We start from the raw sequence: 24,424 nt of genomic DNA on the forward strand, positions 1-24,424 counted from the left end.
ACCCTTTTAAAAACAAGGCGTGGGCATGTATCATAGACCGTTTGCTTTTACCTCTTTTGGTCTTACCGAATAAGCGCAAAACTATGTGCCTTTTGGCAAATTTTTTCCAGAAGATCTATTACAAGATCTGATAGTTAAAAGACAATGAGCTTTTGCAAATAGATATTGGAAGACCAAAAACTGTTTGGTTGAAATATTTTTCATAGATCTCATGAAAGACCATAAAAGTTAGAAGACTCTTTGGTAATGTAATGAAAATATATGTGTTATGTATATATGAATGCCTTGTATGTGGGCCAACAAACCTTTCATTTAACAAGTGGGATTCACATGCATTTTCTAAGGTGGGCCCACATACCATTGGTGGACATATATGTGGGGCCGCATATATTTTACAAGGTGGGCTCGACATACCATTGGTGGGCATGCATGTGTGGATATGTATGTGGGACCCACATACATTTTTTGGATTATAACAAATAAGGGCAACTTTATGGCCCTAATATCAATAAAAGAAATATTTTAAAAAAATAAAAAATAGGCTAACTTTTTTAAAATAATATCAATTAAGGGCAAAAACACTGTTCATCTTCTTCCTCTTGCAATCTATTCATTAGCATCGCCGTTCGCTGCCGCTGCCTTTGGCAATGCCTCTACCTATCTCTGCCCTCCTCCACCTCTGTCGCGGCGGCGTTGTTGGTGGTCATTCCTCAGCCCAATGCCGCCACCTTGGCCCATCAGCACAGTCGCCACCTCTACCCACCTCTGGCAACGTTGCTAGAGGTGGAGGTGGCGGTGGGTGACGGTGTTGATGATTAGATTGCAAGAGGAAGAAGATGAATAGTGCTTTTGCCCTAAATTGATATTATTTAAAAAAAAACATATTTTTGTTTTTTTTTAAATCTTACTTTTATTGATATTAGGGCCCAAAAGTTGCCCTTATTTGCTATATCCCTACATTTTTAAGGTGGGCCCACATACCTTTGGTGGACATGTATGTGCAGTTCATGTACATTTTACAAAGTAGGCTTGACATACCATTAGTGGACATGCATGTGGGATCCATGTGTGAACATGTATGTGGGGCCCACACATATTTTTCAAGGTAGGCCCCACATACCATCGATGGACATGTATGTAGGGTCCATGTGTGGACATGTACGTGGGGCCCACATACATTTTACAAGGTGGGCCCGACATACCATTGGTGGACGTGCATGTGGGGTCCATGTGTAAACATGTATTTAGGGCCCACACATTTTTCAAGGTGGGACCACATACCATTAGTGGACATGTATGTGGGGCCCACGTACATTTAACAAGGTGGGCCCGACATACCATTGGTGGCATTGCATGTGGGATTCATGTGTGAACATGTATGTGGGGGCCATGTACATTTTACAAAGTGGGTCCAACATACCATTGGTGGACATGCATGTGGGGCTACATATTTTACAAGATAGGCCCCACATGCCATTGGTAGACATACATGTGTGTCCACGTGTAGACATGTATGTGGGCTCACATACATTTTTAAATGTAGGCCCCACATAATACCTATATTTTTCAAAAGTGAGCCCCACATATCAATTGGTAGGTCCCAGTTATACATTGAAATAGTTTTTTGTGAAAAAATAACGGATTTTCTGCCAAACATGTGCATCGTGCCACACGTTCGAAGATGGGGCGCGCTAAAAGATTGCAAAAACTTCATTTTAACGCCGACTGTTAGCCTCTTTTATGGACTGGAGCTTTTTTCCAATACATCTTTTCATACGAGTTCCTGCCGTCGCTCGAAGCCTTAGACCATCCGTTTGCATTTTCATTTCTTCTCCCGCCAGCACCTAAATGATATTCACTCTCTTTCTGAAAGACCAACAAAAAGAAAATGGATCTAAATAAAAGGACAACAAGACCGTTAAGTGGATCTCCTGGAGATAGATTAGCTTCGATTCATGTCCTGATCCAGTCATCACCACTTGTTGTAATATAAATTCTCTCTCGTTTCTATTTTTTAACCAAATTCTCTACTTCTTCCCATTTGAACAGCTGCTCCCTTTTAATATGACTCCCGCCGGAGTTAGGCCTCTGCCAGGTTGTTATTCGTCGTCGGGCCTTGATAATTTAGTTTTCTTCGCGTCTTCCAAGATGAATTCAGGGCTCCTGAATTTTCCCGAGTCCAATGTGGTTGGATTCCACCGCAGGGATAAGAATGTGGGTCTATCCTTTGTCAATGCAAAATCACCATTCTTGCAGCCAATGAAGGCCACTCAAGAACGGAGAACGGATTACATGAATGGAGAGGCAAGAAAAATTGGAGGGTCGGAAGAAGAATTCAGGGACGATTGTGCCGGAGCTTATGGTATTCTTTGCTCTGTATACCACATTGTTTAGTTCTTGCTAGTTTTTTTAATTATATTAGACAACACTACTTCATTTGGTCCCCCCCTCCCCCCGGCGAGGTAGCCACTCCATGATCGTGTTTTTTTTTTTCGTTAGCTATGTTTTTGACATAAATACAATTTTCAGTTTCATTTTCAATTCCTGCTTGTTGCTTATTCCTCAAGTATAGTGTTTTAGTTTCTCTCTCTCTGGGTTATTCCGTCACCTTTAGTTATTGCATGCTTTTTTAATGGTCTCTATATAGTTGCTTCTGGGGTTCAACTTGCAGAAATGACTTTTTTCTTTCTTTTTCTTTCTTTTTTTTTTTTTTTTTTTGAAATTGGCTTTATTCTGACATTGCTTATCTGCAATGATTTTATTTATTTATTTCCTATAAATAAAAATTCTAATTTTTTTGGAGCATTGCTAGAAAGTATCTGAGACATGCATGCATATGTATATGGTATTGGTTACAGTATTTTATATATAAGGTGTTGTGCTTTTACTTCAAGGAAATAACTTTACCTTCAGATCTGTACAATATATTATGAGGTTGGGTGTCGGTGGAGTAGGTGCGTTTCTACTGTAATCATATGATTGAGAAACTAGAGATGGCCTTCAGTTGGTTCTTTTGCATTTTTTTGGCTGAAAGTTTTTCATGCTCGCTTCAAATGTGTTCAAAATGTTGGAGAAGTGGCCTGCCTACATGGTTCTAGGAGCTAGGAAACTCCTACAGGAGTTGTGGTTTGAGTTCTGTAAATTTGTAATACTCTTGTTCTCCCAGGCTTGCGATCCATTTAATTGGCATTGCTATATTTAGATGTTCATTTAATTGTTGTTTAGTTATACTTGTTAGTTGGTCTGGCTTTTGGTTCATGTTTTCTGCCTTGTTGATTTATTAGGAATATTAGTTCCTCTCTTAATAAGTTGTTAGGCATCTGCTATGCACACTTTATTAGATGAATCTAGTTGCTATGAATTCAGATGAATGAAGAAAGTGTCCCACAAGTGGTTCATCAATATTTCTACCTCACATGCGTTTTTTAGGTCCATGAAAAGTTAGTATCATGACACAAGAACAACAAAAAAGCATGGATGGTTAATCTTAACTATCTGTTGAATTGGCTTTTATCTTGGTCAGACACTAAATTTTTTCTTAATTTTCAATGGAATTACATGGGTTGCATGATGAGGATAATCCAATTGAGATATTAGCAGAAGAGGCCATCATCTTGATGGGTTTGTTCATAGAATATCTGCACCCCTGTGCTACAGCATAATTTGTCATCAATTTGTTGCTATTAAGTATTGACAGGGAAATGCAAGCCGGTTAGCTGAAAACATCAATATGGTTAATTACCAAATTAGCAAATAGATCTGGCAGATTCAGGCCATATCTACCTCCCATATCTGCATTGCATATGATTCTAGATGAGCTTACTAGCTGATCATAAATGGCTTGGACAAGGTAGGCATTTTTCTCCAGTTCAGACTACTTTTTCTTTTTATGGTTTCTTGGGCCAAAGCTCCGGTACAATGTAAATGGTGCTACTATTCTGTTTGAGTTTGAGAACTAAAGCCCTTATGATAATGTCAAAAGATCTATCAATTTCTATACTGTTGTTGCTGTAGGAGGCATGGTTATTTGATATTATCTTTAAAATCCATACGGTTCAATCATTTAGTTTTTGTTATCTGGATCCTACAGGGTACTAATATTCTATTTGGATAGGGAAAAGTAATGGAATAATGTCTACTGTTGGAAACTCAACAAACATTGTGTGGCATGAATGCTCAGTTGGGAAACATGAAAGGCAGAAATTACTTCATCAAAGAGGATGTGTTGTATGGATTACAGGTCTGAGTGGTTCAGGTTTGTTGATATAACTTTTAGTAATCACCATCCATCTTTGGCTTATGGATACTTTTCTTTCCAACTGCTTTCAGGGACTTCTATTTTCTACAATGCATTCTTTTATGACCTTTTAGATCTTGAGGAGAGGTGCCTACTGTAATTCTTACCTATATTCTAAAATCGTGATGCAACTTTCTTAAAATACCGGGTTTGCCAGTATTTGTCTGGCAGGCCCAAATAGTGGATATAAGACTTTGTTGAATGATTGGTTTGATGAATAAGCATATCGGTGCAAAATTCATTTCCTTCTTATTCCTAGATATTAAAGTTAATTAATACTTTAAGGTGGTTCTTTATCATTTTAATTCTTAATATTTTTCTTCCTTTTCACATTTCTTTCAGTCATATGTTATTTTATAAACAATTTTTTTTTTTTGTCATTGCACACACACATACCTTTCTGTATCAAGGTTTTATATTTTGATGAGGTTTTGTTTATAGTGAACTTTGGTTTGACAGTGGTAAATTTTGAAAATTTTAATATTTCAAAATTAAATCAATTCCAGATATTTTATTTTCTATTCTTTTAAGCACCACTACATTTCTATATTGAAAGCCTATGAGATTTGTACCATAGAGTTGGGTTTTCACTTCTTACAACAACCAATTCTTGTCACCTTGTTGTGACTTGCATCACAACGTAAAGCATGCCTGGTTCTGGTAATCCAAGATGTCTTGATATTTTTTTGTGGTAATAAATAAAAAAGAAAAAAATTATTAAAGAAATAGAAAAACAATACAACAAGGTGACAAGTCATCACCCACACAAAACTCAACACCCAAAACTCAGAACCCTCCAGCCCCTTAGATTACAATCTTTTTTCTTTCCAATCCTAAAACAAACTACAACCTCACTACCAAGACCCAGAGCCTTCAGATCCCAAGAAACTCTTCCTCCTATACCATCAATCCAGGAACTAGCCCTCATATAATCCCTTTATGACTTAGATCTCCACTTTAAAGTTTTCCATGCTCAACGGATATTTCATTTTCAATTCCCTAAACATATTCCTTGGAAAATCTTCCCCCCTCTAACACAGATAATCCGCAGCTTGCTTACTTGGACCTCAATTTCCACTACCTTTCCCCCTCCTGAAAGTATTAAGAATGCCACCAGGCCATCAGATCCATAATGTTGAGGAAAAAGAGACAAGACAATTCAACAGTATTGAGGAGGTGAGATTAAACTGGGCTAGCTACTTCATAGTTCACAGAGAGATGTTTCATTGAATTTCCATCCTTTTTACCCATTAAACAAGTATTTAGTGACAGGGCCTTTAGTTTCTCATATTCTGGAGCATTCACATATTGATTTGTTGAGGCATTCTAATATGATCTATCTCATATGAAGTTTCTTGCAATTTGGCCAACTTTTGATTTGAGATCTAAATATAGATTTTGACCAATACTAGGAAAAAAAAATCTCCTCTTGTTTTCATTTTTTCATGTTATAAGTTCTTTTTGTTATTTTTATATTCAGGATTCTAGCTGAGATGCACTCTAAGATGCATTGTTTCTTTGACCAAACCTGAATTGTTGGTTTTTGTTGTGCTGTTTCATAGTAACATTTGAAAATTTTATTCAGCCAAGCCATATAGGAATTTTTTTGGGAGGTGCGGTGGGGTGGGGATTTTCAGTAAGTATATGAAAAAAACTAACAAAGAACAATGCATTGAAATTAAGTTTGTATATGCATGATATAGTTTGGACGATTAGACAAACCTAGGGCTGTCAATGGGTTGGGTCCAACTCGGCAGACTCGATGGATTTGAATCGATTGGGTCGGTTTTGGGTCCATGAACCAGAATTGATGTGTTGGTTCTAGTTCTTGATATATCGTCCTCATTATTATCAGTTTGGAACCGGTTGTAAAATCCGACCCAATTATATTCAATAGGTTTATTACAATCAGTAGTAATGTTTAGAGATGTTGAAGAGAGAAGAAAAGGATTGACAACATCAGTTGCAGGAATTGGCCTACAAAAGGGAGTCCGATCTTCACTAACATCCTCCCCCTAAAGAGAAGGACGAGAGACAGAGAAGAAGAGAGTAGACTCAAAGAATGTGACATCTTTGAATACATACCTTTTTCCAGAACAAGGGTCATAACAATGATACCCCTTTTGGACTACAGAACATCCTAAGAAGACACACTTGATAGACTTTGGATCAAATTTCAGCCTACAAGGACTCATGTCATGGACGAAGCAAACACACCCAAAAACCCTGGGAGGAAGATGGAATGTATCTTCATCAGGAAAAAGAAGTTGATGAGGAGACTGAAGATGCAGGGTCCGCGAGGGAAGTCTGTTAATAAGATATACAACTGTTTGAGCAACATCCCCCCAAAACCGAGTTGGAACATGCATCTGGAATAACAAGCCTCTGGAAACTTCAATCACATGTCTATTTTTCCCCTTCGATACTCTATTTTGTTGGGGAGTATGGGGGCAAGAGCTCTGGTGAATCACTCCTTTTTTTTCAAGGAAGGTTTGTAAGTGCTTCTCAAAGTACTCATTGGCGTTGTCAGATATAATAATCTTAATCTTCTTCTCAAACTGTGTCTCCACTATACTAAATAAGCCTTTCACAATTGAAGGAACTTCATCTCGACTCTTCATCAAATACAACCAAGTATACCGTAAGTAGTCATCAACAAAGAGAATGAAATATTTGTAGCCACCCATACATGGAACGGAAGAAGGTCCCCAAACATTAGTATGTATTAAATGAAAAGCAACATTACTTCTTTTGTTACTTGCAAAAAAGGTTGTTCTACATCACTTTGATAGTTGATAGACTTCACATTGCATACCAGAACTATACAAGGGCTCAAAAAACTAGGAAACAAAAACTTCAAGGAACCAAAAGACACATGCCCAAGACGATGATGCCACAATTTCAATTGACTTAGTTTCTCATAATGACAAGACACAGACTGACACATCAACCCTAACATTGGAGATTGATCAAGAAGATAAACTCCATTGGCTTCATTTCCACTGCCAATTGTCTTCCCCGTACTCAGGTCCTGAAAGACACAATGAGATGGAAAGAAGGTTATATAGCAATTATGAGACTTTGTAAGAGAACTAACAGATAAGAGATTTCTATGCAATTGTGGAACACGGAGTACAAAGTTCAAACAAAGGCTATTGGTAAGTTTAACTTCACCCAAACCCGATATTGGGGTCTGGGATCCATCGACAACTGTAATCATACCTTTCCCTAAAAAGAGTCTATATGTGGTAAAGTAGGAGGGCATACCAGTCATATGATCATTGGCTCTTGTGTCAATTATCCAAGAGCTAGAGGGTGGGGCATGACACGCAAGTGCAGTACCTGATTTTGTGAAGGCACTAGAAGAAGCATTTGAACTAGCAGATGTAGGCAACCTGCTCTTTTCAAGATGGAGTAAGATGCCTTTCAATTTTTCCATCACATTAGAGGTGTTATGAGTAGATGTCGGAGCAGGAGGATTTCCCTTAAGCATGTGAGTCTGAGAACCATGACTTGCAGTAGCAACATGAGCATTTACTTTCTTTCCAGTTTTAAACTTCTCAGGTTTCAGGTGGGGATTTAGTTTCCAACATCTATCCTTGGTATGCTTCGGCTTCTTATAGTATTCACAAAAAACCTCTTCATGTTTACCAAAACTTTGCTTAGGCTTTGTGGACACAAGAATAGTGTGCTCACCTACAGACACTTGCATTATATTATTCCTCCTACTCTCTTCATTCTGTACAAGAGAATACGCTGTGGAAAGTGACAAAATATCAGCACTAAGGATGTGTTGCCTAATGAAGTCATAATTAGCATTCAACCCGGCAAGAAAATCGAAAACTCGAGTTTTTTCAATGTACTTTTTGTATTGTTCAACATCAATAGGATATTTCCACTCCAAAGCCTCAAGATGATCAATTTCTTCCCAAATTGATTATAAGGAGGAGAAATACATGCCCATTGATTTTTCCCCCTGTCGCATATTACATGCTTCTCTTCGCAACTGATAGATTCTTGCAGTGTTTTTCACTTGAGAATAAGTTGCAGTTAGTCTGTTCCAAATATCTTTAGCTGTTGGAAGGAACATATAGTTACGGGCGATGTGTGGCTGCATAGAGCAGACAAGCCATGACATAACCAACAGATTATCCTGCTCCCATTTGGAATAGTGTAGATCTTCAGGCTTCAACTTAGCTTCCTTATCAGTAATAAATCCGAGCTTACCTCTTCCACCGATTGTAAGCTTGGCTGATCGAGACCATTCAAGAAAATTTGTCCCATCAAGTTTTACAATAGTAATCTGTCCTCTGGCATTGTCATTGCTTCCTAGGAGAACATAGGTAGGTATGTGGACGTCTTTGTGTGAGTCCATTGATCACAGCCCCTCCAAAAAAATTTCTCACCAGCACCATAGTCTTCTAACAACAGCTGAACTCCCAAACACCTTTTCCACAAGGTTAGACACGAGTTACAACAAAAAGCCTAGGAAAAATAAGTACTAGTAGCAAAATATGGGAAGAAAAAAATTCCCAAAAAAATTTTTAGGGCTCTAAAAAATTCAAGACTACTTCTTACAGTCCCAGGGGTTTACCACAATTCAAACACAAGAGGTTTCGGCAGCAACCAATCCACCATGTGAGCATGCAAGCCCTAAATTCCAGATCTAGATTTTTTGCTAATTTTCATTCGAAAAATCCAAGAAAAATCCAAAACAACTTCAAACCACCATGAAACTTAAACCAAAATTCCCCTAAAATCAGGGTGAATCAGCGACCATCAAAAACCCATGAAGATGCTACCGACTATACGAATTGTTGACGTCAACCAGTGGGGTGCTGACATTAGCAGATCTGTCTGTGAGTCATGACCAGCAGTAGAGAGTTTTCTTGATCGTGCGTAGCTTTGATACCAAGTTGTAAAGTTTAGAGATGTTGAAGAGAGAAGGATTGACAACATCAGTTGCAGGAATCGGTATACAAAAGGGAGTCTGATCTTCACTAACATCACGATCAGGTCTATTGGCTCATACCTGATTGTCCCAAGAACTAATTAGTTCAATTGGGGGTCTAAAATTACAGACCCTATTGGGTCTGGTTCGGTTCCAAGTTCTTATTATTTCTTATTAGGTTGGTTCCAGTTCTACCTGGACCCGACCCATTGATAGTCCTAGACAAACCCAACCTGTATTGTTTAGCAATCAAAAGAAGAAAATTCTGAGCAATTTCCATGAAAATTTTAAAATAGTAGGTATTTACAAGATAAATTGTGCCAAGCACCTAAAAGATACATTAGGGAGCCAATCTCTCTTCCCCATAGAATCCCCTTTTTTATTGCAAGGTTTTTAAAACCAAACCAGACAGGGAACCGTTTTGGGGCCGGTTCCTGGGTTGAATGGTCTGATCGTCTGGTCCAAATGGATGGCCCACTCTAGCACAAAAAATTAAAAAATTAAAAAAGGCCAAAAACCATTGTTCGGGTTGACAGTTTGACGGTTCAACCGCCCAGGTTAGCGTTTCGTTGACCAAATCAATGGTTTTGGCCAAAAAGCGATTTTGGGGTAAAATGGAATTGATCAGGTGACCGGTTCCAAGTTTTATCGGTCCAACCGTCTGGTCCGGTCCAGATTTGAAAACACTATTTTATTGCACAAAGTTCTCTTGCTCCCTATGGGTGGACTACTAATATATTTGATCCCTTTTCACCCCTCATCTTGCTAGAGCATCTAGCATACCATTGGCTATTCTCCTTATCCATTTTTTTGGTAATATAATTCTCCCTATCCATTTTAAAATGGCTATCATCTTCCTTGCTAGACATGTTATTTCTCTCATAGTGACATAGCGTGCCTATAGAACCAAGGTCCTTTCTCTCATAGTGTAAGTAGGATCTTGTGGGACCTTTTCTTCATAATTTATGCCAATGATTGGGTGGTGGACCAAACTAATCAAACTTGTCAAGTTGAACTGGTGCCTTTATCTGATTATTTGGAGGACAAGCATAGTTGGACAATAGGTTTTAAATATAGTTTCCTGATTAGATCATCTGTCTTATTGGAGGCACATAGTCTTATGTTACATTATTTGGATTACTCATATTATATCCAAAGATGTATTCTCTACTTTGATTATAGAAATAGAGAACATTTCATTCTAAAGCACTTTCACATTATTATTCCCCCTCACCCCACCCCAGCCTTCTTGGAAGGTTGAGAGTCTCTTTTCTGATAAAGCATTTGGAGTTTCCATGTTTTCTTTAAGGTTGCATTGCTCAACTTTTAATGCTGACCTCGAAAAATTCCTAACTATCATTTGATATTGAGGAAAATTATCATGGGCAACTTATGTTTCTTTCATTAAGAGAAGAGAAGGAAATGAAAAAAATGAAGTATAATTTGAAACCCATCATTTCTATTTTACTTCATTGTAGTTTCTCCTAGAAGCTATGGTCGTTGCTTTGGAATTTGGATCCATTTAGTTCCATCATATCATTCCTCAAAATCTATTAAAATTTATTCATGCATGGTGATATGGGTATATTTGATTGGCTCACCAATGAACAACACGTGGCATACCTAAAGGGTAATTTCATCATCTCGGCCTCGACCAAGGGCATCATCATCATTCCAGATTGGTCATCAATGTAATGGCATTAATCGCGGATGTTACGATCTCGGCCGAGGTCCCCCCTTGCATTAGTGGCAAGGTAATGCTCAGTCGTGGGGATCTCACTCCATTAATTGCCACAGTCATGGCCCCTGATGTACGGAACTATTACATCTCACCCACTACATTAGCCTCTTGGGCGAATCCAATTATAAAATGGATTCTATGGCCTCAGGTACCTATCTTACGCATACTAATTCACTCGAATTGCTTTTGCTCTTTGTGCCCTCGACCTTCTCTAATCCTTTGGCTAACTTGATCGTCAGAGTCTTTTCCCTTGGGACCACATCCCGTGGACTCTGACATCTTTTGACTCCTTGTAGGTGGGACCCTTAGCCTCTTCACCTCAAAAGTTACCAACCTGCCCTTAACTCTAGATTTGGCAGGAACAATTGGCATTGTCTGTGGAAACGATTGACAAATCTTCCCTTTGAACTTTAATTCTCGTACTTCCATTGAACAAATGGCCTATCATCAAGACGACCCCACTGCTCCTTAGAATTTGGTCACCATGGAGCAATTCAATGTGGTACTACAAAGATTGGACTACTTCACTAGTCAAATGGACAACCTGCGGCAACCAGTGGGAGGCCAATCCTAGAATAACTGACCCATTGACGCGGAGGGCAACCAAGGTAGAAGATCTGCCCATCTCTTCATCATCCAGCAGTTGGGAGGAAGAGTCAGAGAAGAGCCCTCAGAGTCTGAGCAGCAACCGCCGAGCAAGCTGATGCCGCTCTCTCTCCTCCAGGCACCATTCAAACCAGCGCCTGGATCACAAGGCCTCCCACCATCACGGAAATGTGAATGACCACAAAGAACACTCAGCTGACAGATCCGCCAATAACCACAATGGGGATGGGGACGAGCCCACAGAACGTCGTAGCCCCTCTCATCAACTCGAGGCCAGCTGACGTCGTGCTTCCCCCCTCCAAGTTTTGGACCTCTGCGAGCACCTTAACTATGAAGAATCACATTGATGTATATATTTCTGTAGTTCATGTTGTATTGTATCACCTAGTTTATTTCTTGTTTTTTTTTCTTCTTTAGCCTTGCAAGGGCTTTTCTGTAAATATCATTATTTCATTAATATATATTAAGGCTCTTGGGGTGCTGTTGAACTCATTTAGTTTTTCACCCCAGAATTCTGTCTTCTTCTCTGGTACAAATAGCTTGTTTGACATGGTATCAGAGTAGGCTTTTCTATAATTTGTACTCCTTCCTTGCTCACTCATTGGTCTCACAAGGGCTATTGTTTTCTGGGTGCTTCGATTGAAGATAGAGCTGTACTGTTCAACCCTAACCCTAGTTCTCTGTTCTGTGATTTTAACAAAAGAAGTCTTCTTAGAACTCTCTTGGAAAGCATCTTTTGGAGAGAAACTCGATTGGTTGTCTCACCCAGGCCTGTTTTACTCGCTCAAAAATCTCTTTGGGATTTGACAAGTTTTGGAGGAGTTTTGGTCTTCTCTCTAGGGCGACAACAGTCTTCTTCCTTCTGTAGACTGGTTTATTCCCAAATAGCAGTACAAGCTTTGAACTTTTTTTCCTGGTTACTTATGCTTCAGACTGAGGAGTTTCAATAGATATGCGTTTTTCTCTTCAAGCTGCTCATCTAAAATCTCTTGGTTGCTGTCTTGAACTGCACTGAGTAATTCCCTCTTTGGAAAACTTCTCATTTCAGGTTGGTAAATCTCTCTATTGTCTTAATCGACTATTATCAGTCCTTGGAACCCTAGTTTTGTGCTGCCCTATGGTATTTTCACTCCACGGTTACTGGGTAGGAGTTTGTAATTTGTTCTGGAGGATATTTGATCCTCTCCTCAGTTTCACAGTCCTGAAACACTCAGGTTTGGACTGTCAACACAGAACACAATCTAGTTGGTGCTGTTCTGGGTTGTTTCTTGGAGGATTTTCATTCCTCCATAGAGTGGCATATCTTTTCTGAAGTTGTTCTGGATCAGGTTTCATTGCTGTTTGTCTGCATTACTTGCTTCAGCCTTGATATTAATATTTTTTTTGAAAAAGTACTGTGTTCAGCTGTTGTGATTCATTGCTTATTTTGTTGCTGATTTAAGTGAACTAATTAACAACCTTGAATTGCAAATATCAGGCGAGTGAGCGAAGCCCCCCAGCTGAAGGGGCAGGGGGAAAACCACTTTCTTTCCCCCTATATTTGCAAATCGCTTTTCAAAGATGCCTAACATTTTTCAACTGGATGTGAAAAATGCTTTCTTACATGGGCATCTAAAGGAGATAATATATATGAAACCCCCTCTAGGGTGCTGTAGTGATCCTTCCCTCGTCTGTTGGCTGAAGAAATCTCTCTATGGGATGTAGCAAGCTCCTCAAGCTTGGTTTGAAAAGTTCAGAGATGTTGTGCAAGCTGGGTATAGCCAGAGTGTGTTTGACTACTCTCTTTGTTTAGAAAAGACCCCAGGGTTTTACCATTCTCCTCCTATATGTGGATGACATGTTGATTGATATAGAAGAAATTCAGTACCTCAAGACTCTTCTCCACAATTCCTTTCACATGAAAGATTTGGGCCCCCTCAACTATTTCTTGGGACTTGAAGTTCAACGGAGTTCCCGGGCATATTTTATTTGCCAACATATGTATGCCTCTATTCTTGTCAACTTGGCTGGCCTTACTGATGATAAATGGGTTGATAATCCTTTGGAACTGAATATAAAATTGTCCAAGTCAAAAGGTTTCTTACTTACTAATGCCTCCCTCTATCGACAACTTGTGGGGTCTCTCATCTATCATGCAGTTTGTCAATTTGTCTATGCTCCTCATCAACCCCACTTGACTGCTATACATCGGATTATCCGCTATGTACGAGACACCTTATCACAACGTCTCTTTTTCTCTTCGCCCTCTATAACTAAAGGCCTATGCTGATGCAAATTGGGATGGATGCCCTAATACACATCGTTCCACTATTGGATGGTGTGTTCTCATGGGTGACTCCCTTATCTCATGGAAATGCAAGAAACAACAAACTGTCTCCAAGTCCTCTACGGAAGCTGGATACAGGGCAATGTCCTTTGTTTGTAGTGAAGTTGTTTGGCTTCAATCTCTATTTCAGGAACTAGATTATTCCTCCCCTACACCTATCAAAGCTATGCAGACAACACTAGTGCTATAAAGATTTCCTCTAACCTAGTCTTTCATGAAAGAACAAAGCATATTGAGGTGGACTTCCACATAATTCGCGGCTTCTTTCTTGTTGGCTCTATCTCTCTCCCTCATGCCGTGTCCGATGTGCAAGTTGTTGACATCTTCACAAAGGCCATGATGAAATCCAAACACTTATTCCTTGTGAAGAAACTGATGCTCATGCCTATGCATCAGTTTGAAGGGGAGTATGAAGAATCACATTGATGTATTATATTTCTGTAGTTCATGTTGTATTGTATCACCTAGTTTATTTCTTGTTTTTTTCTTCTTTAGCCCTACAAGGGCTTTTCTATAAATATTATTTTTTCATTAATATATATTAAGGCTCTTGGGGTGGGGTCAAACTCATTTAGTTTTTTACCCCAAAACTATCTTCTTCTCTGGTATGAATATCTTGTTTAACATTAACAACCGACAGGTTGTGGAGGGCAGGACCCGACAAACTCGGGATACTCTCGGAACCATCTAGGCCTTTCTCAAGTGAGGAAGGCGCCCGAACAAGCCGGGGTCCCATTGCCTTAGGAAGACCGTCGCTTCCGTGACATTCACACAAAGCTTAGTGCCATCTGAATTGAGATTAGGTAGGTGAACGAAGGCAAAGCCGATGCCTCCACTAGCCATCACAACTCGGCGAGTCGCATGGAGGCCTTCGCCGACTCAATCATCATAGAGCCACTCCCCTAGAACTTTAAGGCTCTTACCTTGGATACCAACGATGGAACCATAGATTCGGAAGACCATTTAGAAAGCTTCCGCGCTATCATGCTCCTCCATGGCTCCTCCACGGGTACTTTGACACCTTGATGTGTAGAGATTTTTAGACCACTTTCAAAGGGCCGTAAGGAGATGGTTCTCAGGCCTCACTCCACAGTCCATCAACACATGGGACTAGTTTGGAGACCTCTTCTTGTCCCATTTTGTGAGCATCTGACAATGCCAAAAGACCTTGGTTGCACTCATGGCAGTGAAGCAAAAGCCTAGAGAGTCACTCTGGAGTTACATCAAATGCTTCAACACCAAGGTGCTCGAAGTTAAAGACTTGGACCAAGCGATAGCTGTAGCTATTGCCACCAACGGCCTCCTCTCGTCTCCCTTCAACTTCTCCCTTGCCAAGAAGCCACCTCGTAACATGACTGAGTTTCTGCAGAGGGAAAAAAAATACATTAGCACTGAAGAGATGAAGGTCAGCAAGCGTATGCCGATGCTTAAGCCCGTGGGTAAGAAGAGGAAAGAAAGAGCCTAGTCGAGACCAAATGACTCAAACGGCAGAACAAAGGACAACAAGGAGCCTATGCCATCATTCAACAACTACACTCCACTAAACACATCCTGAACCCATATCCTAATGCAGGTTGGGAAATAGGAGTATATGAAGTGGCCGTCCAAGCTAAAGATGAACCCTAGGAGGGGTAACCTGAATAAGTTCTGCAAGTTCCACCATGGCACTGGTCATGACATAGAAGACTACCATGAACTCAAAATGAAATTGAGTCCCTCATTCGACAGGGACATTTGAAGGACCATGCCAATGGTGAGATCCTAGCAGGGTTGGCCTCGGCATCAGCCGACCCCGGAGCTAACCGACCCCTTGCAGGGGTTATCCATGTCATCTTAGGCAGAGCAACGTTAGGAGGGGAAAGCACCTTTGCTTGAAAGGCCTATGCTCGACAAATGCAAGTCCAGCACAGGTGACCAAAGAAACAAAAGTCGGAGGATATCATCACCTTCTTTGACGATGACTTAAGAGGGGTCTCTACACCCCATGATGATGTATTGGTGGTCTCCCTAATAATTTCCAACTTCGAAGTTAGAAGGATTCTCATAGACAATGGCTCTTCAGCTGACATCCTATTCAATGAAACCTTTGAGAAAATGCAACTGACCTCATATTGACTCTAGCCTATTGATGCACCTCTAGTCGGTTTCTCCGGGGCAGCCATAAAACTGGAAGGAAAAATCAGTCTACCTCTCATGGTGGGGATAGAGCCTCAACACGTGACCCAGATGATCGAGTTTTAGGTTGTGAAGGTCGGCTCACCTTACAATGCCATCATCGGTCGGCCGACGCTTCATGCCCTCAAGGAGGTGATATCTTCATACCACCTCGCTAAGAAGTTCCCTACAGAACTTGGCGTAGGAATGGTTTAAGGTAACCAACAACCAACAGGACAATAATATGTGGCAGCACTGAAAGGAAAAAGCAAAGAAGCCGTGCTGGTAGAAGGGCTTGACCTCAGGGATGAACCTGCCAGCCGAGGTCAACCAATGGAAGACCTCATCACAATACCCTTGGACGAGGCCGAGCCTGAAAAAACTGTACAAGTCAGGTCTGCAAGTTCCACCCTAAAAAACTGAATCCGTATCCTAATGCAGGTTGAGAAGTAGGAGTATATGAAGTGGCTGACCAAGCCAAAGAAGAACCCTAGGAGGGGTAACCCGATAAGTTCTGCAAGTTCCACCACGACACCGTTCATGACACAAAAGATTGCCGCGAACTCAATTTGAAATTGAGTCCCTCATTCGATAGGGACATTTGAAGGACTATGTCAATGGTGAGATTCCAGCAGGGTCAGCCTCGGCATCAACTGACCCCCAAGCCAACTGACCCCTTGTAGGGGTTATCCATGTCATCTTAGGTGGAGCAACATTAGGAGGGGAAAGCACCTCTGCTTGAAAGGCCTACACTCGACAAATGCAAGTCGAGCACAGGTCACCAAAGAAATAGAAGCTGGAGGATATCATCACCTTCTTTGACGACGACTTGAGAGGGGTCTTTACACCCTATGATGATGTATTGGTGGTCTCCCTAATAATCGCCAACTTCGAAGTTAGAAGGATTCTCATAGACAATGGCTCTTCAGTTGACATCCTGTTCTATGAGGCCTTTGAGAAAATGCAACTGACCTCGGATTGACTCCAGCCTACCAACGTACCTCTAGTCAGATTCTCTGGGGCAGCCATAAAACCGGAAGGAAAAATCACTTTGCCTCTCATGGTGGGGACAAAGCCTCAACACATCACCCGGATGACCGAGTTTTTGGTCATGAAGGTTGGCTCACCTTACAACACCATCATCGGTCTGCCGACACTTCATGCCCTCAAGGTGGTGATATCTTCATACTACCTCGCTATGAAGTTCCCTACAGAACATGGCGTAGTAATGGTTTGAGGTAACCAACAACCAGAAAGGTAGTGATATGTGACAACACTAAAAGGAAAAAGCAAAGATATCACCACTTTGCAACGACACAATTGCAAATGATGAGCCTCCCCTCCTTCCTCTCCTCCCTTTTAAAAGAAAATGGACGACCATATTCCTCGCATTTGACAGTCACCGTTGCCTCGACCTAACTGCCTTCGCTGACAACCACCACGTGGTAGGCCTCAAAAATTGAAACGACGCCAAAGGGTTTGGCCTTGGTTCATCTCTACCCACTAGGTCAGACCTACTGAATCGGTTCCTTCACCCGTTCCGGGTTGTAACCGCTACCAACTGACGAAAGTGCTATTTGGGCCACGGTCGAAGACTTAGAAAAATCAACACTTCTTTCCTCTACTACCTTCGGTCGACGCCGATGGGGGTGGATTTGGGTCGAGCCAAGCTGAATAACTAGCTATTTGAGCTTGCCTCGCCAAGAAAGTATTTGGCTCGAGTCAGAAGCTAGTAAATTCGAGCTCAACTCAGCTTGAGCTTGACTGTGAGCCAAATGCTTTATAAAAATAATTTTTTTATTTGTTATTTAAAAAAATGAAGAATTATAACAATTAGTTTTATTATTATATATAACATTTTTATTATATTTATTATTTTATGTATATATATATATATATACATTTTATGTATGTATATATATATATATACATTTTATGTATGTATGTATGCATGTATGTATGTATGTATGTATGATTAGGCTTGCGAGCCTCATGAGCCGAGTTTTATTAGGCTTAAGCTCGGCTCGATTAGCAAACGAGCTTGTAAATTGGGCTCAAGCTTGGTTTAAATTGAGCCAAATCGAGCTTTTCACAAGCCAAGCTTGAATAGTTGGTAAAAAGCTCGGCTCGTGGCCACCCCTAGACGCCAAGGCCTACGTGTCTAACTAGATCTTGGCCTTGGGACCGGGGGGGGGGGAAGTGATATGGGTATGTTTGATTGGCTCACCAGCGAATGACACATGGCACACCCAAAGGGTAATTTCGTCATCTTGGCCTCGACCAAGGGCATCATCATCATTCTGGACTGGTCATCAATGTAATGGCATTAATCGCGGATGTTATGGTCTCGGCCGAGCTCCCCCCCGGGTGCATTAGTAGCAAGGTAATGCTTGCCCTGGGGGATCTAGCTCCATTAACTGCCACAGTCACGGCCCTTGACGTGTGGAGCCATTACATCTCACCCACTACACTAGGCTCCTAGGCGACTTCGGTTATAAAAAGGATTCCATGGCCTCAGGTACTTCTCTCACACATACTGATTCACTTAAATTGCTCTTGCTCTTTGTGACCTTGGCTAACTTGACCGTTGGAGTCCTCGCCCCTGGGACCACATCTTGGGGACTCTGACGTCTTTTGATTCCTTGCAGGTGGGACCCTCAGCCTCTTCATCTTGGAAGTTACCAAGCTGCCCTCGACTCCAGATTTGGTAGCAACTTGTCAATCTGTTCCCTTGTTAATGTTGAAGTCTTTGCAATCTAATCTCTTTCAGTCCTTATTGGAGTTTCATCCATATTTTTAAAGATAAAGGTCACTCTACTGTGCATGTAGGCCTGTTTGTTTAAATTTCCTGTGCTCAAAGAATTTAAAAGGTTCAAGTATGTCTCATTGTAGAGGGCTTGAGCCACCATCATACTTGTCTATAATTATGAAGCATAGATTTTCTCCCCATTATGATTGATTTTCTGCTGCTCTTTGTTTTTAATACTGTGACATCTTTTCTATATAGGGAATCTCTCTTTCTTAGAATACTGTGAATCTTTTCTATTTACGAATTATCATTTAGTTATTTTACTATAGTTTCCTAGAATATAACAAAACCAAGCATGTTATGTTGGCATGCCTGCAATAAATGTAAGTTGAATGTTGCAACACTATACTGTATATACGTAAGACCTGTTGGCCTTTGGCATGTTAACACATTTATTAGAAAACATATGTTATATTTATCAGTATTACTGTACAGTTTCTTGGTTTCAAAAAAAATTTAGAAAGTAAAGTTTCTGATTTTCCAGATCATGCTTTTGCTTTCACTAAGATTTTGATTCTATTCTTGGTTCTTGCATCATTTATTTTTTGAAATTGAGAGTTATTTTGACAAAATAAATTATGATTACTGATTGACTGGATTTTATTTTATAGATTCTAGATAATATTGCATGGAATCTTTGGTTGTCTTTGTTCAGTAATAAATTAAATCATTATTCGTAAGCCTTATCCCAATTATGTGGTGATTTGGCTGCAGGAATTCTGTAAACCTGTTATGCTCTGTATAGGTTGGTCTTTTGCTTGAGAATGAGTTGCTATATCTTCTCAAACTGATTTAACCCATTTCCTTTTTGAGACTTCCTTGTCCTTTTAATTCCTTTAACTACCTCCAAACCACTCACTTCATTGGTCTTTGTTGCCTAACCATATGTATGGTTTTGTTTTGTTTTTCTTTTTTTTTTTGTTACCAATTGGTGGGACACCTAATTTCTCTCATTTGTGCTCACTTCAAAATTTCACCACCTAGATTTTCCACTTGTATTTGACATCGTTCTGTTCCCAAGGCTCAGTTTGGGAAGAGTACACCTACAAATATGTACAATTCAAAATGTTGTATTTTGTATTTCTAAGCCTTGTATTTGCACTGTGCATATTTTTATTTGTACTCTTTCCAAACTGAGCCTAATTGACCAGTATTCTCCTTTGAGAAGCATGATTGGTTGTATTTTGATTGATGATTGGTTATATTCTTTAACCATAACCTTTTCCTATTCTTATGTTTGTCTTTTATTGGTCAAACAAAACTCTAGGAGTACACTCCAGCAAGGTTCAAAATTTCACAATGTATCAGCCTGTATTGGTAACCCACCGATATGCGAAATATGCACTGTTTTGGGGTTTGACACTTCGACCTATTTCAAGGGTAGACAGGCCTTATACTGAACCTCCTGATCTGATCAGGTCTGAAAAATAAACTAAAAATAGGCACCTCTCATACAGACCGATGTGCCCCATCTGGCATATTGGTCTGTATTGATATTTAGAACCTTGCACTTCAATGTGTAGTTTGCAAAGTTTTCTTACTGCCAAAACCAAGATTTCTCCAAAAACTCTAAAGCATATCACTAAGACAATGAGATAAGGGGAAAACTCAAGTAGAACTAAATAATGGAAAAAGGTCATTACCCAATGTTGGTCCTAGCTATATTGGGTCTTGGGAGGGTGGACTGGATATGTAATTAACCTTTGGCATATTCTTTTATGCAACGTGGCTGCTCTCAAACTCAAATCTACGTTTTCATGTTGTCTTCCCAAGATTTTAATATTGAACCAAGAAATGGACACTTTGAAAATAATAATATGATGAAAATAGTCCGATCAAGAAAATTCTCAGACATATTCATTCGTACCTGGTATGTAAGAAAACATGGTAAGCCACCTGAGAGAAAACATGCATGTACAAATTTTCACCAATGCTAGAAAAAAATGGCTTATATGGGTTGCTCGAACTTTCTTAAATCAAGGGAATTTCCTCTTTCATTCTGCTGAAGTTTTGTCCTGAGCATATTCTTTTCATGGTTTACATGTGTGCATCAAACTTATTGTTTTCCCTTTGTAACTGTTAGCTATTAACCATACAATACAAATTTCAGGTAAAAGCACTTTAGCATGTTTGTTAAATCGTGGCTTGTACAAGAGAGGAAAGGTCTCTTACATACTTGATGGTGACAATGTTAGGCATGGACTAAACAGTGATCTGAGTTTCAAAGCAGAAGACCGTGCGGAAAACATACGAAGGATTGGTGAGTATTTCCACAAGGCTTGCCCTTCTTTTCTCTATTTCTTTATAGATTTTATTGTCCAAACAGGCACATGTGTTCTGGAAATTTGACATTTATGCTGCCTTCGAAGCCGGAGTTAAGGATTTGTTTCTTTATTATGTACACAAGGCCACACATATCGATTATTAGGTATGGGTCAACTTGATTTTCTTCTGAATTTTAAGTTCATCTTGTCTGACTTTAGGGGAAGTAGCAAAACTCTTTGCAGATGCCGGTGTCATTTGCATTGCTAGCTTGATATCTCCCTATAGAAGGGATCGAGATGCCTGCCGTGCAGTGATGACAGATGGAAATTTTATTGAGGTATGAACTTTGTATTGTGATGATTTTTTGGAAAAAGAAAATTAAGAGATCTTTGAGTGGATTTAAAAGTTCTCTAAATGTTTTGTACCAAAAAAATGTTTTTTTTTTTTTAAATTAATTCTGACACTAACAAAACTTACACTGTGTAGGTTTTCTTGGATGTCCCTCTGCATGTATGTGAGGCAAGGGACCCTAAGGGCTTGTACAAGCTTGCTCGTTCTGGAAAGATCAAAGGTAACTTTTAGTAATCTCTATTGGGCCTGGATGTGATTTCTGGTTATGTCCAGTTTATTCTCAGATGATTGAGTATTTTATCCTTTCTGATTCATTTCTAAAATATGATGTTGATAAACGATGCTATCAAATTGAAGATGGTTGTCTGGGGATTTTATTTTGTTCATCTACTCGGTGTTTTAGTTTCCTTGTTTTCTCTTGTTTGGACTTGTGGGTACATAATCTTTTAGCAGCTGAATGCGTGATGCTGTTACCAAGCATTAATTTTTTTGTCCATCTTTAGGTTATCCTTATTGGTATTTCACTATTTTGCCACAGGTTTTACTGGCATTGATGACCCATATGAGCCACCTTTAAATTCGGAGGTTTGTAAAACTATGACCATCTAATCCAAAAGGACATGTTTCAACATGCTTAAACATAAACAAACAGTCAAACATGCTGATGTGCACTTAAAAGAAATTTATGTGTCTAGTTTTATCCTCGTTGAAAAATATCACATTTTCAAGTGGTCACATCTTGTTTTTCTGATCAAAGTACATAGAGGAGGGAGGATAATAGAACCTAGACAAATGAACTATGAGAAGAAATATTTGTTAATTAAACTCTTACGTATAATATATCTTCAGCATTGTTAGGATTATTCTAGATTCTCTCTTCCTGTGGCACATATGGCACATTAATAGATATCATGTGTGGACATTCTGACCCACCTCTCTGTGTGTATGTGGGTGGGATTAATGGGTGAAGATAATGGAAACGTAAATGCAGCAGAAAGAGGAAAAAGGTTCGGCTTTGAATTTCAAAAATTCCATCTTGATCGTGTCATGAATTGTGTCAAGCTGAAGCCTTTCCCATTGAGAAACAATTCTTTCCACTAGGGGATCGCACATGGGGTTTAGACCAAAAGATATCAGACTCAAAACCTTCAAGTGGTTCAGTGTTTACCTGATGTAGAAGTTACCACAAACACAGCAACTGTAGGTGGTAGTTCACACCCATAACAGCCAAGAGAGTTAAATGAACAATCAATGTACAATAAACTTCATTAGTTTTTTTTTTGAAGCCTATGAATTCACAAATAGGGGTGCAACCTGGGTTGGCCCGAGTTGGCATTTTACACTGCTTCAGGTTCAACCCTTTGGACTGGGCCATTCAAAATTTTGACATAAGCCCAAGCCTACCCAAGTTGCACCCTTTCAGAAACATGACCATCATTTGTATTGAATTCTTTGCATGTGCAAATAGCATGAACACCAAGTACTATGTCTCGATTTTTTTACCAAAAAAAAGTACTATGTCTTGTTCAAATTTTGCCTTAAAATGTCTGACGAAGCAATGTGTCACTGGAACTGTTATCTTTTTCAGATAGTTTTAAAGCACGAAGAAGGCAGTGCTTCTCCATTTGACATGGCCGAAAAAGTTATATTATACTTGGAGGAGAAAGGATTCCTGCGGGCCTAAGCATGCCTTTAGAACTAATTTTTAGATCATTTAAGTAGACCTTCAATAGTCTGAATTTACAAATAAAAAAGGGAACTACTGGTTCCTGTTCTCCGTGCCTCGCCTCCTGTTGTAAATTACAGCTTTTTTTCTTTCCGTTGCATCTAATAAAGTGGAACTTATTTAGTGGAATGTAGCATTTGATCAAAAGGGATTTCCCTGTAAGATTATTGTTATTGGTCTTGTATTCTTTGCTGTGCTTATAGGCAGTTGCATATTGCACAATTCCTACTATTTATTTTACAATGTGCAGGTGCAAAATTTGAGTTGGGGTCTGGTCCCAACAATCAATTGGCAGCCAAGAGTCCGGCTTCAGTCCAGGCAGTTTCGGTGAGGGCAACGTTTGCGCAAAAGGAAGACGCGCCACGCGTCCTCCACTTACTTCAAAATGTTTGAAACATGCGGGGGTGTTTAAGTCGTGTTTAACGCCGTTGGCTTACAAATAAAATTCACATTTTCGAATCCGCTGACCGCTCTTCTCTCTCGCTCGAGTGTAGTGTTGTTTGCAAACAAAATCCACGGGGCAATGTTATTTATTTAAAAATTTAAAAAAAACTTAAAATTTTAATTTTATACGAATTTTGATGTATATAATTGTTTATATATATAATAATTAAATAAATTAGTATAATAAAATTGAAATTAATTGTTTATTTTATTAATATATTATATAAATTATATAATATATTATATGTATATGGGCCATGCCGACACGCTGGCCATGGGCGGTTTGGATGGCAGCCATCGGCGACTGTGACACCGGATATCGGCAATCGATGACAATCAGTTTTAGGCAATGTTTTAAAAAATGACCCAAAAATGGAACCGTTTTGGCCATCGGTTTCCGAGTTGATGGTCTGACCATCCGGTTCAAATAAATGATCCATTAGGTTCGAATAAATGACCAATCTAGACAAAAAAATAAAAAAAAATAAAAAATAAAAATGGCCAAAAATCGTTGAACAGGTCGATGGTTAGACTGCTTGAGTCAATAGGTTGTTGACTTTTTTCAACATTTTTGGCCAAAGACCAGGTTTGGAGTAAAATGGATCAATTGCCTGGATGGTTCTCAGGCCGAACAGTCTGATGGTTCAGATCAACAACGATTCGAAAACCATGGTTTTAGATATACATTAAAAAATTAACAAAGACAAAAACAAATGTTGTAGCATTATACATTAAAAAGCTAACCCTAACTAAT

General features: G+C 39.6%; 1 protein-coding gene across 5 annotated transcripts; it reads left to right on the plus strand.

The window, feature by feature from the left end:
- The first annotated feature begins 1,723 nt into the window (after positions 1-1,723).
- On the plus strand, positions 1,724-23,426 carry LOC148877396 (adenylyl-sulfate kinase 1, chloroplastic-like). 5 transcript variants are annotated; one of them, XM_088986368.1, is made up of 7 exons: positions 1,743-2,362; positions 4,115-4,255; positions 20,995-21,144; positions 21,368-21,486; positions 21,636-21,720; positions 22,039-22,085; positions 23,089-23,426. In XM_088986368.1, the coding sequence occupies exons 1-7, from the start codon at positions 2,065-2,067 to the stop codon at positions 23,182-23,184; spliced, it is 936 nt and encodes a 311-aa protein (XP_088842494.1). In that variant the 5' UTR covers positions 1,743-2,064; the 3' UTR covers positions 23,185-23,426. The 5 variants fall into 5 exon arrangements, with proteins under 5 accessions (XP_088842510.1, XP_088842494.1, XP_088842501.1 ...); XM_088986375.1 differs by having other exon boundaries at positions 21,392-21,486; XM_088986394.1 differs by lacking the exon at positions 1,743-2,362 and adding an exon at positions 2,953-3,145.
- The last annotated feature ends 998 nt before the right edge of the window (positions 23,427-24,424 follow it).

The sequence above is a fragment of the Nelumbo lutea genome, chromosome 1, assembly GCF_056320005.1.
Source record: "Nelumbo lutea isolate HS-2025 chromosome 1, American lotus-T2T, whole genome shotgun sequence".
Lineage (NCBI taxonomy): Eukaryota > Viridiplantae > Streptophyta > Magnoliopsida > Proteales > Nelumbonaceae > Nelumbo > Nelumbo lutea.